Source organism: Danio rerio, chromosome 21 (assembly GCF_052040795.2).
Source record: "Danio rerio strain M-AB ecotype USA chromosome 21, GRCz13ab, whole genome shotgun sequence".
Lineage (NCBI taxonomy): Eukaryota > Metazoa > Chordata > Actinopteri > Cypriniformes > Danionidae > Danio > Danio rerio.
This window is the reverse complement of record NC_141041.1, coordinates 39,453,271-39,473,231: the sequence shown is the minus strand read 5'-3', so window position 1 is coordinate 39,473,231 and position 19,961 is coordinate 39,453,271. Positions and strand designations below refer to the sequence as shown.

At 40.2% G+C, this 19,961-nt stretch overlaps 2 protein-coding genes across 3 annotated transcripts in view; one reads left to right on the top strand and one right to left on the bottom strand.

Moving 5' to 3' along the window:
• Window positions 1-19,961, top strand: part of dacha (dachshund a) — a 302,853-nt gene that overhangs the window by 279,864 nt on the left and 3,028 nt on the right.
• LOC147838916 (uncharacterized) overlaps window positions 14,554-19,961 on the bottom strand; it is a 166,036-nt gene continuing 160,628 nt past the window's right edge. Inside the window, exon 2 of the mRNA XM_087301816.1 lies at window positions 14,554-16,463. Within this exon, the coding sequence (XP_087157942.1) occupies window positions 15,001-16,440 (1,440 nt within the window). The 5' untranslated portion in view covers window positions 16,441-16,463 and the 3' untranslated portion in view covers window positions 14,554-15,000. The remainder of the gene's footprint in view (window positions 16,464-19,961) is intronic.

Here is a 19,961-nt window from a genome sequence, read left to right as displayed (position 1 = left end):
TTCTTTGGGGAGGCACCAGGGTTCATTCACAATGTAAGGGGTCATCGCTGGGTGATCGTAGATTTCTCAGGTTGAATCAGACGGAACTTCACCCTAAATCTGTGGTTCATCTCATGTTTCAAAGTCCCTGACTTTCAACTCCAGGTCAGATCTACAAAACCTGCTGATCAAAGGCACGCAAGCTTTAGACTAGACTGAGAAATACATCAATTGTTATTTGTAGGCCGACATCTGGAGACGGAATAAAGCATGCTGTTGTCAGATCTTGTGAAACATCAAGTGACATCTGAGTCGAGAACAGTTTAGTGCTCTTGATTTGTCTTCAAGATCAGGGGTTTTCAAATGTTAAGTGATTTGTAAATTCAAAACCACATTGGTTTACTCTGCATCAAAAATATGTCAAATTTGGGAGTGCAGTTACATTTTTTCGCTGATAATTTATTATGAGATTATTGTGTCAATTCTAAATGCACAAGTGTATAGCAGGGTTCATACGGTCATGGAAAACCTGGAAAAGTCATGGAATTTTGACATGGCATTTTCCAAGCCTGGAAAAGTTTTGAAAAAAACTGAAAAATCCACAAGGTTTTGGAAAAGTAATAGAAATAACATTTACATTTAGTCATTAAGCAGACATTTTTGTCCAAAGCGACTTAAGCTGTGGTCACACTAGAGCTTGTGCTTGCAAAATTTTGTCGTACATCATCTCTGCGAAAAGGGGCAGTGTTAAACAATATGATTAAACATTAATAAAAGTGAGCGCTTGCTTCAATTTAAAAAATTTTTATTTTAAAGTATCTTCTATTGGTCTCACGTAAACACCTGATGTAATTTCGAAGGTAAGAATTCACCAAGCTTGAACTATTGAATGCAGTGAAATGCGAAACACGTGCTTGCGTTTCTGGTCTGTCACATTCGCATAGAGCGAAAAGTGCATTAAAAGCACCTACTAATACTAGTTTAACAAACTATTAAGATTATTTAAAATGAGTTTGACAAATATATATTGGAATGGAGGTTAGTTGTTTTTACTTCTTTTCTTTTCTTGGCCAAAAACATGATCTCACATTGTTAGTGGTGCGTAAGAAGCATCTATTTTATATAGATATAAAAATATAAAAACTATTGCGTTTTATGATATGCTGTAATAAATTAAACTTTCTCTTATAGTTTACCACGTATTATATGTAGACATTATATTAAACATTAGATCATAAAAAATTTACTTGAAAGTTCTGGAAAAGTCATGGAACTTTTGTAGTAAAAATGTGTATAAACCCTGGTATAGATAAGTGTCTTTATTTTAAAAATACATATTACTACATCCTAAAATCCATATTTAATAAATCCTAAATGCACAGGTATGTAAATAAGTCTATAAAATGCGCTTGGTTGAAAAAATACGGGTGGGTGGGGGGCAGGTGTTAAAAATATTTATTATGTTGTCACTTTTTTTTACCTCTTTAAAAAATTTTGTAATGGAAAAATTCATTTCAAGCACTGACTTGCGAAATATTATTATCTATTCAAACATCACAATTAATAATATCTTTTTGGGGAATATCTTTTTTGTTATTAATATTTAATTCATTTTGAATTAGACATAAGCAAATGGAATTCCAGTGTGTGATAATTCCATGCCGCCCTCTGACTTGAGTTGAGGCGTCACTAATGTGAGCGTAACAGCAGGGATTAGTGTTAGAGCTCCGTCACAACGTCTCTGACCTTTAGAGCAATGAGCAGAACCAAGAAACTTGAACATCAGACCTTTCCCCTATAAAACGCATTAGGGCTAATATGAGGTGCAAATTAGTCTCTCGTCTATTGGACTTTATAATCGCTCTGAAACAGGTCTTTGGCTGTCTGCTATATTGGCTATAAATATCCTATAATGGTAAAAATTATAAGATTTAAGCTTATCAACTTTAAATGATACTTTGGTACTTATCTAAAGAAAAAAGAAAAACATTTTAAAATGATTCCAGTTAATAATTTATTTTAATGCTGCACAATTAACTGTACTTTAAAGAATTAGTTCACACAAAAATGGCGATTCTGTTATTAATTGCTCACCCTCATGTCATTCCAATCTTCTGTGATATTTAAAAGATATTTTAGATTAAGTCCAAGAGCTTTCTGATCATCCACACTGTAAAAAATTCAGTTCCACAAAATTGATTTATAATGGGACAACATGAAGAAGTTAACATATTAGTTTTTACAAATTTAAGTGGATTAAACTAGGGCTAGAAGTAACGATTATTTAAATAATCAATTAATCTGTTGATTATTTTTTCGAATAATCAATGAATCGGATAAAAAAAAGAAAAATTAATTTCCAATCTTTTATTCAAAAACACAACAAAAATCTTTTGAAAGTCCAAAAATATGCTGTCCTTAAACATCCCTGAGCTGTTATAATAATAATAATAATAATAATAATAATAATAATAATAATAAAATAAAAAACTAACTTTATAGTTTTGTCCTGTTTTAAATCCAATGATCAAAAAAATCAATTAAATCAAATTAAATCAAGATACATACTAGACATGAAATGGCATAAAAAAAATTTGGGGAAAATAAACAACAACTCAAAATTAAATGATTGTTTGCTTAAACCAAGCGCAATTATTTGCCAATGTGGTAAGAAAAATATTCTTAGTTTTAAGCATCACTTATTTTTCTCATGCCATTTTTCTTTATTTGAGGATTTTTTTGACATTTGGAATGGAAATGAGATTAAATTACTAAGTATGAAAAGCTTTTTTTTGCATTGTAGCTCTACTTGATAACAAATTGAAAAATTAATGATCCAAAAAAGGCAAGTGAATAAAAATGTGTCTTTAGTCTTGGGATGCAAAGTACAAAGTACCACGGCTACTTTACTTCTGTTTATTAACCCTTTCACTGGTGAGTTTAAAAGATTCTATCTGGCACAGAGAGTGAGTTTTGTTAGGCAAACACTGTTTTAGAATGTTCACCTTTAATGTTTCTGTGGCGACGCATCATGTTTATCACGTGACACACCGCAGCCACAATAGCGCTGTATGACAGATGTTTCCCTTTTATTATTATATTTTATTATTATTTTATTTATGCTTTTCTGTTTTAATACAAAATATTCACACGCTTGCTTATCATGCAATCAACTACCTGATTTTCCAATTCACACAAATGCGTATGTGAGTTTTTTCGTTGTTTAAAAGATTTATAAATGTTCTTGACCGTGATCTATATAATGTGACATGGCCATCGCCATGTTTACTTGTGTCTGGTCGTATGCCTCATTCATAAAAGCAAAACACGCAGGATTCTGCACATAAATTCACCAGTTACTCCCAAAATGCATGCAAGAAAGTGGCTGGCCAGATGGGGAAAGAACTTTATTATTACTTTAACTATGTGTATGTGATATACACATCGACAAATTATATTTGAATGGATTGTTAGACTTCCATAGACTTTCTCGTTTTCTTTACGAATTCTAAATGTATTGTTTTATAAATACTTTTAATTCTTGTTACATGTCTAAAACAAAATTGGGTGGTTGAAACACTGCATAATTGTGATAATATGATGCTGCTTTTGTTTATTTAGTGTGAAATGCTCCAAAACTTTGGCTGACTAGGGTCGCACAGATTTCTCTGCCTTCGCCATGTATCTTTCCTCTTACGTTACCTCAGCTCATTTTTTTTGTTTCATCCTATCTATGAGGTGTGGGAGGCAGAGTGCATTCACTCTACTCCGCGCTCAATTAAATTTTTTCAAATAATCAAATGTCTCCGCGTCACACGATTAACAAATTGAATACGAAATTAGGCAATAGCTATGTTTCCATCCAAAAATGCTAATTAAATTTATGTGCAAAACTGCAATATCACACAAAAAAACATGCAAGTAAAGCAGCGTTTCTATCCAACAAGTCAAAGCAAACAAAATCATCACTTACTGATTAACTGGCACCAAATATCAACAGTAGAAGGAGAAGCTGCGTAAATCTTTTCTTTATTTAATAAATGATTTGCACCTCAGAAGACAATTCTGACATGTAATGAATGCGTTGTGGTGTTTGAAGGCGTCAGACACGGAGCACAGACACTACTGACAGCTCTGGAGGTCACTAATATTATAATAACACTAATACTAAGATAGTTAAGGTTTTAGAATGAACAAAACAACATTTCAGATGTTTTACAGTGTGCCCAGCCTGCTGGTTTGTCCATTTCTACATGTTTTAACCATCACATGATCTTTTAAAACAAAATCACATGACCTTTTTTAATGCACATACTGGAATTTATTTAGTAAAATTGTTTCCATCTTTTCTAAACAAATAAAGGTGTATCCTACTCAGTTATGCGCATACATTTTTGTGTTTTAAAAAGTTATGCGCATCTTGGCATTTCCTTCAACTGATTTTTATGCACATCTCCAAAATGCACATAAAATAGGTGGGTGAAAACGGAAGGCCAAGACGAGAAATACCGATTCGTCTTCAAAAAGACCAACAGAAACTCAGAATTTAGAGAATTCAATTCAATTCACCTTTATTTGTATAGCGCTTTTAAAATGTAGGTGGTGTCAAAGCAGCTTCACATAAAAGATCATAGTAAATTGAACAGTGTAGTACAGTAAGAAAACCTGCTCCAGTGTTACCACATTAACTGACTCTGAGTAAAAGTTACCTCTCTTTCAGAAATAGGCTTGACTTACCCTGCTTTCTCGAGTTTGACAAACCTGCCATTTTGAAAAGGAAAAACTGTTTCTCTCATTTCAGGGTAAAAATACTCTGAGTTTTCACTCTACTTCCTTTCTGAAACAGCCCTGGTGATGTGAAACCGATCTGCAAATCACAGCACATTGTATTAGCTGTAAGTGGTTAGCAGTTTCGGAGGAACTAGGAAATATGTTAGTCGTTTTTTTGTTAACTGAGTAGCTGTATATAATCAAAGTAAGAAATATGAAATTGGAATTCTTTACAAATGTAGCATGAGCAGACGTTGCTTTGCATCTTTATAAACACAACTAAGCCTTTCAAATACACTATGAACCACCCCTTTAAATCATTTTTAACGGGTCTTAATTTTCCCATTTCCATGTAAGCTACCCAGTCGGGCCAACATCCATCCAATCAGCAAGAATCCATCTCAAAAAAAACAAAAAACATTTAATGATACTCTATAACCCTATTTACCAATAAGGATTAATTATCTTCCTTACAATAACATTAGTATCACTATATGTGATGTGGCCACTGACCTAGACTGACTGTTTAATATAGTTTTTTAAAGAGTAATGGTCCTAAAAATGACTTAAACTTCAATTGGTGAAATCTGTAGAAACCCTGCAAACATATCGAAGAGCCTGCCCAATTCAGTGGTAAAGGAATGCTCAGTTTTGTCCAGGATGGAAAACTCAAGATCATAATGATCTGGTGCACTCTCCGATGCACAGATCATCACTTTATCTCTGCACTTCTTTATCTGGAAGTTCCATCAAGCTGAAAGAGGAAAGGTGTCTGTGCAATCAGCTTACAGTCTGGCAGCCGCCCCACCTGGGGAGTTTGGGTATGAAGTCTGTTGTCCGCTCCACCCTTCCCCGAGCTCCCGAGCCTCACCACATTTATCCATTACTGCCGGCAAAAATCTAATTAGCCCGTGCTTCTCTCCCAAGTCGGACTTCACAGTTTTGCAAGCTTAGCAGTGACAGCTGATTTCATTAGGTTTGATTGTCCTTGCCGAGATCCCGCTCGTCGGGGCTAAAAGCTTTTTGCGCTTTCTCAGGTTCCACCTCTGTGTTGGGCCATTACGATGACCCGTGCCTTTTCTGATTAATCAAGACAAGTGGCGCTAACAGAAAACTGCTGAACACAAAAGAAGGTGACATCATTTTACAAGCCGATTAAGAGAAGTGTGGAGTGGCAAAGGGAGAGAAGGAGGTGAAAATGTAATTAAGAAAGAGCAAACCAAACTCAGTCACACTCGGTGGGCTTCGTTCGCAGGAATGGCACACGTATTCCAACAGATTCTGTATGGGCAAACTGTACCTCAATATATAATTTGCATCCAAACCGGCTAATTGGTATCGTGCGGTGATATAAAGAGGGTGAATAATCAAGGATGAAGCGGTGGTTTGTGTTTGGAGGATAAATGAGACTAGGGTTATAGGGTGGAGAGCGATGTTAAATATGGACTCTGTTGGTAAGAAGGAGGTCTCAGAGGAGGACCACCCTCACTTCCACATCCATCTACTTACAGTATCCTACAAGAGGGGCACAAGAACCAAAGATGCACAGGCTGACCTCATCACACTTGATATACTAGATCGTAAAAAGGAGAATGTTTCATACACAATGGTAATTCAACATTTCATACGCAATCGTAACTCAAAGTGTTTTACATAAACAAGAAAAAAAGGAACAAGTGTAAAAATCAACAAAAATAAAAATGATTTAAAAACATATTAAAATGTGTTAAAACTGGTTTTAAATTAATAACGAAAGACAAAATAGTGTGATTTGTCGGACGTAGCGCAATGCTTATTCCGTAAACCAAATCACTACTTTTAAAATAGGGCTGCACAATATATCATTCAGCATCTATATTGTTCGTTGATCATCCGCAAAAGTCACATTGTTGATTCTAATTTATTATTTCGCAAGTGTTTTTTGAGGCCTGTGACTGTGATGGTTTTAAACGCATTCAGGCATAAGAAATTGTACTGGCTTTGACAAATTCACGATTCATTTAATTGAATTGTTTACAAAATGAAGACTGCAGTATTATTTTACATTTGATTACTCAACTACCTGAATACAGTACAAAATGTGCAATTGTAAAATGGTATTGCACTATAAAAAAAAAATTAAATATAGTCCATAATTTAATTTACTTATTTCAGTGATTTTAAAGATGAATTTTCAGTTTTATTACTACAGACTTCAGTCACATGATCCTCCAGAAATCCCTCTATTATTAATAATAACAATAACAATAATAATAATTATTATTATTATTATTATTATTATTGGTAACACTTTGTTTTGATGGTCCATTTGAGTATTAGTTGACTGTGTGCTTATCTGTTGATACTGCTCCTTTGACTATAAGAAACTTTTCAAGTACATGTCAACTTACACAAACCCTAACCCCAACCTTCAAGTTTACTTATAATCTATTGGCAATTAGTTGGCATGTAGATGCAAAGTAACATAAATTAAACAAACGGACCATCAAAATAAAGTGTGACCTTATTATTATTATTATTATTTCCCAGAGATGGTTTGCGGCTGGAAGGGCATCCGCTGCGTAAAAACTTGCTGGATATGTTGGCGGTTCATTCCGCTATGGCGTCACCGGATTAATAAAGTTACTACGCCGACAAGAAAATGAATTAATGAATTATTATTATTATTATTAATGATAATAGTAATAACAGCAATGACTGTAGTAATAATTTAATTTAAAACTACATACAATAAGCAGTTATTTTAATTTTTTTAATAAACATTTAACAATTGTTTTACATTTAATAAATGCCGTCTTGATAAACAGAATAGTTTTCTTTGAAAAAAACAAAAACTGCCCCCAAACTTTTTACCGATAGCGTATGCATAGAGAGAAATGAAAAAAGAAAAAATTAAAATAAACTCACCCACATTACAAGTAATCCCCTTTCATCATACCCCCGCAGAGTATCATGAGAAAGAACATTAAAACCTTACATACAAATGATGCATTAGTCTATGAGTTTTTGTTATAGATATGAGTTTTTGTTATAGATAAAGGTTATAGATAAAATGATGCCAGATTTAGTCAAAAAAGTAAAAAAAGTTTTCTTTTCAAACAGTACCTAATTCGCTTTAAATGTAAAGTAGAAGTCATTTCTTAAAGCCATGGTTTACATGTTGGAAACTCCTTTTTCTTCCAAAACACTAGCAATAACAGGAAATCTTATTTGACTTTCATATAATGCATACATCTTAGGCCCAATCCCAATTCTACCCCTTAGCCCAGGGGTGTCCAAACTCGGTCCTGAAGGGCCAGTGTCCTACAGATTTTTGCTCCAACTTGCCTCAAAACACCTACAAGGATGTATCTAGAAAGCCTAGTAAGAGCTTGTTTAGCTAGCCCAGGTGTGTCTGATTGGGGTTGGAACTAAACTTTGCTGGACACCGGGCCTCCAAGACTCCTTCCCCTTTCTCAATTCTCTTCAGCTTGAAGGTGTAGGGCTAAGGGGAAGGAAACCAAGGGGTAAGAAAATTTCCCAGAATACTCCAGCCACAATGGCAGAATCACTGCACCCGGAAGTAGGGAGATCCACAAATTTGTATTTTATGTCATTATTGAGAATTTTCGCAACAAACAAGCATGTTTTAATGCATTCATAACCGTGTTTGTGTTTTACCGTCATGCTTAAAAATAATAATAATAAAAAATAGCAACATTTTGTGATCTATAATCCATAATCATTACTCCTGTACAGCAGTCCCACCACATTCTGACACTCAATGACACTCAAGTACACTGTCAGTAATGTCTAGTTGCTGGGAATGGGCTTTTTACAGCGTCTGCTATAATGTTAATGTTGTTTTTGGTGTGTTTACATAGATAAATATGGCCACTCTGTAAATGCACAGAACAGTTACGATCTTATTGCTACATTACACGTTATAACATAATATATGCTTTTAATGATTTCCTGAAGATAAATACCAGAAAATAACACAACTGGAATAACTACAGCAGTCACGATCGTCTGATCTCACATAAAGCATGAGATCGCGATGACATGATGACATGTGCAGGTGCTGTAGTGGTGTCCCATTTCTTAGGGGTAAATTATAAAGCACTTTCCATTCCTCCTCGGTTGTAAGGGCCAAGAGGAAGGGATAAGGGTACAAAAATCGAATTGGGCTTAGGCCTTAATTTCCAAAAATCTACACTTACAGCTTGTTTTGTAATCTAGGGTCACATATAAAAACTCATCAGTAAATTATGTATTTATTTTCTTGAAATACTGTAAAGTTACTTGTTGGTGTTTTTTATACCCTGAAAAGCACATAATGCCTAAAAGTGGAAGAACACATTTTCCAATACTTGGATTAAAACGTCTACTAATACAAATAATCGAAAACTTCTTGTCTTTACAATTCTGTATGTGACAAACAATTTCTTTAAAATGGAAAAGATCCAGATTGAAATTGTTTCAAATTTAATTTAGTGTTTGATGTTAAAAAGGCATGCAACATTCTCAACAGTGAAATATATCATCAGGAAGCATTGAATCCTGGTATTTGGGCCTGCCTCCTGCTTAACAAAACAGACAGTGTCCTACTCTGACAGGTCTCTGTATTAAGTGTATGAACTATTTGCTCCGGTGTCTCCCGGGTACAGCTTCATCATGGCAGATTTAGTCTGCTGTCAGCCATAGGACTCAATTAATTGCACTTCAGGATATTACTTGTAACTCATATTTCAGAGCAAGTGAAATACCCACCTTCTATTTATCTCTTCTAGCGTCTTTCTCTCTCTCTCTCCCTTCTGCAAGAGCAGGCCTCAGTGTGGCATTCATGCATTGCAAATGGTTCTTATAGAGTATGAATGTCACATGCAATTTTGTATTCATGCTGTGTATATAAACAACAAAAAAAAAACATTGAACATGAGAAATCACTTCAATTTTGCAGTTTATCTAAACATCAGACATTTTCCACAAGTACACTAGAAAAGCAGCGCCTTTAATTGTTTATCAAGAAAAGATCAGTGGAAATCTGAAACATTCAAAAACATTTGACTGTCGACCTCTGAAATTAAAATATATTTTATAATAGCTTGTCTTTTATTAGATGTTACCTTTTTTGGTGAACACAGTTCAAATCACCTAATTTATAATACTTTACAGCATGAAATATATAATACAAATTAGGGCTGCACAATACTAAAAAAAACACTGACATCGCAATATTTTCATTCACTGCAATATATATTGCCATAGAAAGGTAATTTCACCAGATCACCTGAGTAGCTTGTAAAGAATTCTTAATTTTTGGTTAATTGGAATGAGCACAGCACATCTGTATTCAATATCACTTAAAATAACAAGCTTTGTTAAATACAACAGACAAAAGATGCAAATAAACAATAATTTATGATTTATTGAGGAGTCATTCAGAAGAGAAAAATCAATAACAGGGTATCCACGGGGTCTTAAAAAGTGTTAAAATTTCAAAATCTACAATACTTTTCACTAAAATATAGTGTATAATTTTAAGCTAGTCTTAATTTTCCAATCACCAACAATCCATCTTCATAAAATCAGGTAAAGAATACTAAAAACAATTAAACAATTTCCCTGTATCCCTTTATCTTCCATTCATGCAAAAATTATTTACATAACTAAGCAAGTAGACATAATATTTATAAATAGACATAAAACTTAACCGAAATGCACTAGATTTAATAGAATTTATACTCGTTCAATTTGGACCACAAGCCAACAAATATGTATATTTTTGATTATTTATGTAATTGTCTCCACAATAAATATATTTGTTACCGATAAATAAAAAATAAATAAAACAATAAATATACAATTGAAGTCAGAATTATTAGATCCCCTGAATTATTAGCCCCCCCTGTTTATTTTTTTCCCCAATTTCTGTTTAACGGAGAGAAGATTTTTTCAACACATTTCTAAACACAATATTTACTGTATAATAATAATAATAATAATAGCACAATTTTTTTAATTGAGCAATTAATTGTATGATGTTCGATTAATCTTGAAGCTACAAATTAGGGCTGCATGGTATTGAAACAAATCTGACAATGCGATATTTTGATTTTGCTGCGATATCCTCATCCTAGAATTATAAGGTTTTATCTGATATTTTTGTCAAAATTTGTCAAAAAAAGTTATTCATATATTCTTATTAAATGACAACTTATTTACATTATGGGATGTTTTTTATAAGTATTTTAAAATCAAATTTTACACACATACTGTTTGCTATATGTAATGCAAAAACGTTCGAGGTTACAGAAGTAACCCTTCGTTCCCCGAGGAGGGGAACGGAAGTGCCATGAATGGGAGGATTCGGATCAGAAGCCGCTTATCTGGAGAGTATTGAACGGGCCAATGAATGAAATTAATTGGCAGCGTAAGCTTGCGCAGGTGTGCGACATCTGCAATCATCTCAGCATATAAGCACACCTGAAGCCAGCAGACGCCATCCTTTTAAGCTGAAGAGACTTTCAAACAGCTAAGGGACAGTCATTATGGCGACGGAATATGGCACTTCCGTTCCCCTCCTCGGGGAACGAAGGGTTACTTCTGTAACCTCGAACGTTCCCCTTCGGTTGGGGAACTTCAGTGCCATGAATGGGAGAATATGGAAAGCGCCATAATGACTGCACCTTACCAACACCCCCGATGAGGAGATAGTCAAGCAAGCGTGACGCACCCACATCATGGGGGGCGCGGTCCTCCAACGTGTCCCTGGCCCTAATTTATCCTACTTCAACAGAAGTTTTACGGATTTAGATATATTTTTTGGGAAGTCGTGAGCATCTAGATAATTCTAGGAAATACGACAGTACGTTGGGAAGCGTGCAATCCCGATAGGGAGGACGCTGCGGAGGCCATCCGTTACCCAAGGGGGGGATAGATGGCAGAATTTACCTATGGACTAGCCCTAAAAAAGGGGGAGTACGCATAGCAAAGAGTGGTTAGCGGAGAGGGAAGACACGGGTCCGCCCAGGGGGGGGACTTAACCGTGGCGGAATAAGCATATGGGATCGCCTAGTGGGGATCACGCATAGCAGGCACCTATACCCAAAACGCGGGCTGACCAGCGGGCAGACCTACAACGTAGTGGGCCAGCAAGTGACTCCTCCGCTGAGTCAGTGCTGGGGGCCACGGAGGAATCTGCAGGGCTCACCTGACGGGGAACTTTACTGACAGATAAAAAAGGCGCACGTACCTCCGTGTTAGGGAGAATGGCGCCTGCCGACCGCCATAACAGACAAAGAGCTGCTCAGATGATCTAAAATTCTGAGTACGGTCCACATAAATGCGCAGAGCGCGAACTGGACAAAGTAAAGAAAGGGCTGGGTCTGCCTCCTCCGGGGGCAGCGCTTGCAGGTTCACTACCTGATCTCTAAAGGGGGTGGTAGGAACCTTGGGCACATAACCGGGGCGGGGTCTCAGGATAACGTGAGAGTAATCCGGCCCGAATTCCAGGCACGAGTCACTGACCGAAAATGCCTCCAGGTCCCCGACCCTCTTGATGGAGGCCAACGCAACCAGCAGAGCTGTCTTCAGGGACAGAAATCTTAGAGATACTGATTCGAGTGGCTCAAAGGGATCGGATCGCAGACTCGTGAGAACGAGGGCGAGATCCCAAGAGGGCATGAGAGGGGGGCGAGATGGATTAATTCGCCTAGCACCCCTAAGGAACTGGATGACCAGGTTATGCTTTCCCACGGTGCCGCCAGCTACCGCGCTATGATAAGCGGAGATGGCGGCCACGTAAACCTTGAGAGTGGAGGGCGACAGCCTGCTGTCCAACTTCTCTTGAAGGAAAGAGAGCACAACACTAATCTGGCAATTTCGGGGGTCTTCTCTGCGAGAGACGCACCATTCAGTGAATAGACTCCACTTCAGGGCGTAGGCGCGCCTCGTGGAGGGGGCTCTAGCCTGAGTGATGGTATTAACCACCGCAGTCGGTAGGTTACCTAAGTCTTCCTCGCGTCTAGGGACCACACGTGGAGGTTCCAAAGATCGGGGCGAGGGTGCCAGATGGTGCCCTGTCCCTGAGAGAGTAGGTCCTCTCTCAAAGGGATCCGCCAGGGGAGGGCCGTCGCGAGGAGTGAGAGCTCTGATATCCAGGTCCGGTTGGGCCAAAGGGGCGCAACTAGCAGAACCTGTTCCTCGTCCTCCCTGACCTTGCACAGAAACTGCGCGAGCAGGCTCACTGGGGGAAACGCATACTTGCGCATGCCCCGAGGCCAGCTGTGGGCCAGTGCATCCGTGCCGAGAGAGCCCTCGGTCAGGGAAAAAAACAACTGGCAGTGAGCGTTCTCGGGGGAAGCAAACAGATCGATCTGGGCCTCCCCGAATCGCGCCCATATCAGCTGAACAGACTCGGGGTGGAGTCTCCATTCTCCAGGGCGTAACAGCTGTCGTGAGAGCGCATCGGCTGCACGATTGAGCGTGCCTGGGACGTGAATGGCGCGCAGCGATTTCAGCCGCGGGTGACTCCAGAGGAGCAGACGGCGGGCGAGCTGAGACATGCGGCGAGAGCGCATACCCCCCATGCGGTTGATATACGCCGCCGCCGCCGTACTGTCCGTCCTGACCAGCACGTGTTGCCGCTCCAGCACCGGTAAAAAGCGGTGGAGAGCGAGGAACACTGCCAACAGCTCTAGGCGATTGATATGCCAATGCAGCTGGGCACCCTTCCAGAGGCCCGCAGCCGCATGCCCGCGACACACGGCCCCCCAACCCGTGTTGGAAGCGTCTGTTGAAACAACAACATGGCTGGACGCCTGTCCTAGAGGCACACCGGCCTGTAGGAACGAGGGGTCGTTCCAAGGGCTGAGGGCGCGGCGACACAGCGCAGTAACCGAGACCCGGTGTGTGCCCGCGTGCCATGCGCGTCTGGGGACCCGATCGTGAAGCCAGTGCTGAAGTGGTCTCATATGGAGCAACCCGAGCGGCGTGACGGCGGCTGCGGATGCCATATGCCCCAGGAGCCTCTGAAAGAACTTCAGTGGGACCACTAGTTTGCTGTCGAGCTCCCTCAGACAGTTCAGCAACAGGCGAGCGCGTTCCTCGGAGAGGTGCGCTACCATGGTGATCGAGTCCAGCTCCATCCCGAGAAAAGAAATCCTCTGCACGGGGGCGAGTTTGCTCTTTTCTCGGTTGACCTGAAGCCCCAGTAGGCGGAGATGCCGAAGCACCTCGTCCCTGTGCATAATCAATTGCTCCCGCGAGTGGGCTAAAATCAGCCAGTCGTCGAGATAACTGAGTATGCGAATGCCCGCGAGCCGAAGGGGCGCTAGGGCACCCTCCGCGAGTTTGGTGAAGACCCGCGGAGACAGAGAGAGCCCGAAGGGGAGGACCTTGTACTGCCACGCTCGACCCTCGAACGCAAACCGCAGAAATTGGCGGTGGCGTGGAAGAATGGAGACATGGAAATACGCGTCCTTCAGGTCTATGGCTGCAAACCAATCCCGAGGACGAACGCATTGGAGAATGCGCCTCTGCGTGAGCATTCTGAACGGCAGCTTGTGCAGACAGCGGTTCAAAACGCGCAGATCTAGGATTGGCCGTGACCCACCGCTCTTTTTGGGTACGATGAAGTATGGGCTGTAAAACCCACTCTCCATCTCGGCTGGAGGAACCGGCTCGATTGCACCCTTCGCCAGGAGGGCAGCAATCTCCTCTCGCAAGACAGGGGCGGACAGGGGGTTGACCCTGGAGAAATACACGCCCGTAAACTTGGGGGGCCGTTTCGCGAACTGAATCGCGTAACCGAGTCTGATTGTGCGTATGAGCCACCGCGAGGGGCTGGCCCGCGCTAACCAGGCAGGCAGAGCCCTCGCTAATGGAGTCATCGCTACAATCGCTGACGTACCAGCGGTGGGGCAGCGCGGAGTGGGTGTGCTGATCCGGGAAGCACGAGGGTCCCGCGGAAAAGCTGGAGGAGAGCGATTCGCTCTGGCTCCGCACCCTGACTCCGGAGAGGGGGCTGGAGGGCTGAGGGAAGGGAGACCGTCCCCCCAGCGCTCGTGAGCCACTGGCGAAGCACGTAGAGTCTGCGAGCCGGAAGGCAGCGCGTCCCGGACTGGCAGAACTCGTGCAGTCACATCCGGGGAAGGGAAAAAGTGCTCTTTTACTGATGTTTTGGTGGCACTGAAAAGTACCGTTGTTATCGGGGCCCCGCCCTCCAGCGGGGAAAGAGCAAGTTTCCTCTTCTCCGGATGGCCTGTCTCAGAGACGCTTCGCGGTCCGTTTACCGGACTTAACGGCGCCCTGGGCAGGAGGGGCTGCCTGCTTTCGAGGTGAACGCCGCGCCCGCTTGGCCGGAGGCGCAGGCGGGGGCGGGGCAGCACTCGTTGGCGGGCGCCCTCGGCGAGGAACAGCGGAGGTGGATGGCTCGGCGGGCGGAGCGGGCTTACGGCCACGCCGATAGATGACATTGCCCATCGCATCCGACTGCTCTTTCACCGCCTTGAATTCCTGGGTGAATTCACCGACGGTGTCGCCGAACAGGCCAGCCTGGGATATGGGCGAGTCAAGAAAGCGAACTTTGTCAACGTCGCGCATATCGGCCAGGTTTAGCCAGAGGTGGCGTTCCTGAACCACAAGTGTGGACATCGTCCTCCCCAGCGCACACGCGGCGGACTTAGTAGTCCGAAGAGCATAGTCGGTCGCGGTGCGCAGCTCATGTAATAAGCTTGGGTTGGACCCGCCCTCGTGCAGCTCGGCCAGCGCCTGCGCTTGGTAGCGCTGGTAGGTGGCCATCGCGTGCAAAGCAGAAGCAGCCTGGCCCGCAGCCTTATAAGCTCTGGCTCCGAGGGAGGCAGACAACCTACAGGCTTTGGACGGGAGGCGGGGCAAACCCCGCCACGTAGAGGCGCCGCGCGGACAAAGATTGACCGCGATAGCGCGCTCCACTGACGGGATCGCCTCATACCCCCTGGCAGCTCCGCCGTCAAGGGCGGTGAGGGCGGAGGCACTCGCAGCACGGGCAGAGAAAGGTGCCCTCCAGGACTGCGTGAGCCTACTGTGCACTTCCGGGAAGAAGGGGACGAGAGGCTTCGAAGGCTTCGCCTTCTGGTCCTCTACGTAGCACCCATCTAGTCGGTCCGGCCGCGGAGCTGGGGGATAAACCATCTCCAACCCCACGGCCGAAGCAGCCCGGGAAAGCACGGCTAACATGTCCGCTTCAGGATCCGATTTGACAGCGCTCACCTGCCCGGAGGGGGCGAGCGGGTCCGGATCTTCGTCGGACAGTGAAAGCCCACCCTCCGATGCCGCGGAGGACATCTGATCTCCGGTGTCAGCGAGTGTGAGAGCTACCATCTGGTTAGACGGATCACTCTCACCACCCGAAGCTTGGATGGAGCGCCGTGAGGAGCGAGAGGTCCGCGAGCCCGTGGGCGGCGGATTAGCTCCCGCTGAAACCCTCAGATCTGCCCGAGCGCCCGCTGCTTTTTTAGAACAGGAGGCAACTGGGGTGGCTCGCTCTCTTGCGAAAGTTAGCCGCGATCTTAGCTGTGCAACGGTCATGGCATCGCAATGACGACATGAACCGCCCGCGAGCACCGCATTAACATGCTGGACCCCCAAACATGCAATGCAGTGATCGTGTCCATCATCCGGAGCCAGGAAACCCCCGCATCCAGAAACGCACAGTCGGAGCGCCATCCTGAAAAGGACGTGCTGCACGACTGTGTTGCTCTTTTAGGAAAGTTGCAACTATACGCACCGCTCTGGAGGACCGGACCCAAAGAACCGCAGGCAAGGGAGTAACCCAGCTCGACCGTCTGCCACCGCGAAGACCCACTCTGGACCGGGAGACACACTCGTTCGCTCTGAAGTGCTGATCAGCAAGAGGAACCCTCATCGACTCACTCAGAAAGGATCTGAAGCGAAAAGGATGGCGTCTGCTGGCTTCAGGTGTGCTTATATGCTGAGATGATTGCAGATGTCGCACACCTGCGCAAGCTTACGCTGCCAATTAATTTCATTCATTGGCCCGTTCAATACTCTCCAGATAAGCGGCTTCTGATCCGAATCCTCCCATTCATGGCACTGAAGTTCCCCAACCGAAGGGGAACTTTAAAGCTCAATATCTCAAAATCATTCAGAACGCAGATAGCACCTTATAAGTCCAAGGTGACGATATACTGTATATTGCGATATGAACATAATTTCATCAGATGATTTGAATTGTTCTATTTGAAAGGATTTAATTAATTTAAAATGATCTGGGAAAAACTGAGATGATTAAGTCTTTTCCATGCAGTGCATCTGCATAACATATAATGAATTACAAGTTTATATAAATACAACAGAAGCCAAAATGAAAGTGAAACAAACAGTGCTTTTTTTTTTTTTTTATTTTTTTATTGGAAAGTCTAACAGAATCCAAGTACAGAAATTGATCAAATCAAATGTAAAATATCATTGTATAACTAATGAAATATATATATATATATATATATATATATATATATATATATATATATATATATATATATATATATATATATATATATATTCAATAATATATTCAATAATATATTTATATTTTAATCTCTAATAAATAATCTATTCCTGCGATTGTGAATACACACATTGCGATATCAATGCTCAAATGAGATATTGTTAAGCCCTAATACAAATGGAACTTTATTAAACATTTATTTCAAAATAATTTGAAAATAAAATTAATACAATAATATTAGTAATATAATAGTATATTTATAGTATATTAATATAATAGTATTATTAATATAATGATTTTATTTGAGTTTCAAAAATCAGTATATATATTTTTATGTGTATATACAGTTGAAGTCAAAATTATTAGCCCCCCTTTGATTTTTTATTTCTTCTTTTTTAAATATTTCCCAAATTATGTTTAACAGAGCAAGGAATTTTTTACAGTATGTCTGATAACATTTTTTCATCTAGAAAGTCTTATGTGCTTTATTTTGGCTAGAATAAAAGCTGTTTTTAATTTTTTATACCCCATTTTAAGGACAAAATTATTAACCCCTTTAAGCTATATATTGTTTTTCGTTAGTCTACTGAACAAACCATTGTTATACAATAACTTGCCTAATTACCCTAACCTGCCTAGTAACATAATTAACCTAGTTAAGCCTTTACAAGTCACTTTAAGCTGTATAGAATTGTCTTAAAAAATATCTAGCAAAATAGTAAAATATTATTTACTGTCATCATGGCAAAGATAAAATAAATCAGTTTTAAGAAATGAGTTATTAAAACTATTATTTTTAGAAATTTGTTGAAAAAAATCTTCTCTCCATTAAACAGAAATTTTGGGAAAAAATAAGCATGGGCTAATAATAATTGAAGGGGGCTAATAAATTATGACTTCAACTCTATCTATCTATCTATCTATCTATCTATCTATCTATCTATCTATCTATCTATCTATCTATCTATCTATATATATATATATATATATATATATATATATATACATTTAAATAATTATTTGTATAAATCTTAAAAAAACATATTACATTAAATTAATTATAGCATTTAAAATGATAAATTATACAAAAAAAGATTTTTTTTTATCTAAAAACAGGCCTATGAGGTCAGTGTGGGATTGATTTGTTTCAAATTGTTAATTGTGAGCAACAATTTCAGTGAAATTTCCATTAAGCTATAGAAAGGGTTAAAATTGTAATTTCTACTGAATTTAATAATGATAATAATAATAATAGTAATAGTAAAAATAATAATAATAATAATAATAATATTCTTAACTAATTGCTTTAATGTAATATTAAAACAATGCAGAGTAGTAATTTTCATAATTCGGGACCCTTAAAAATGTTCTTAACCCTTAATTACTAGTGTTTTAGTTCTTAATTAATAGTTAATTGTGAACAATATAACCATTAATTTATGCCTAACTAATGCATTATTTTGGACCCTTATTCTAAAAGTAGGGGCTCTTAGACTCCATCATGGAGGTGTCCTGCAGATTTTGACTCCAGCTTGCCACAACACACCTGCAAGGATGTTTCCACAAAACTTAGTAAGAGCTTGATTAGCTAGCCCAGGTGTGTCTGATTGAAGTTGGAGCTAAAATCTGCTGGACACCGGACCTCCAGGACCGAGATTAAGAACCCCTGATCTCAAGTGTTACTCTGTGTTTTAAATGAATTTTAAGTCCTGTGTTTTTATTTTAATGATAGTTATTAACGGTTTAATTTGAAGAAAATATATATAAATGTAACAAATTATATGAAAAATAAAATAAATAAATAAAAAAATAAAGACCTTTGTATACGCCTCAGTTTATGAAAAGTGTTTCCAGTCAACAAAACTTTTTTCCATTTTTTTTTTTTCTGTCTTTTAAATGTGAGCCGATTTTGGGCGGTGTATAGATAATGCAGGGGCTTTCAAACCACGGTTTACCTTCCCGCTCTCCCTCTCTTACGCTCTCGCACGCTTGTCGTCCATATACCTTGAGTGCTGTTTTGTTTACATCCTGCATACATATTAGCTCATCTGTTGGCGCTCGCAGAAACAAGCATGTTGAAGATGTAAAAGCTCTCGAGTCCTAATGAACTGTTTCCTGTGTGACGGTGCGCTGCGAGCTCTCCGATTAACATGCATCTGCAGCGCTCTTGCCCCTCAACCACCAGCTGTTTTCTCTGATCTAGTGCTTTACGGCCACCGCAAAACATGATTCATTCTGAAAACTCGTTCCATTTTGATGTTGAAAGACATTAGTGTCTTTGTCTAGTTCCTTTTTCGATTATGCTTCTTGAATTATGAAGTCTTGGGATTTTGTTTTGAGGTATTGTGCTAAATTGGTCTGTTTTTCTTCTAATTTTTATTGGTGGGAGTCAACTAGGGCTGCACAGATTTGTACACTTCTGATATTATATTTTATTTTTCTCTGATAAATATTGCAATATATATACAGCTTTGCAAAATGGTTTGAATAGCTCTATTTGACTGTTTTCTGGGAGTCTAACAGTATTCAGCCACAGAAATTGAATAATCACAATGCAAAATGCTTTGCGAACTTTGCTTTATCTCGTTTCTAGTGCAAATAGCTAAAAATTCTCAGATCAAGTTAAAATATTGTATAGTTTTCACCTTCAAAAGAAAGTTTTTCCTTAAAGGGCCAAAAACCAAGCCAGGCCACATATTTTTGTCGCATGTTAGCAGAC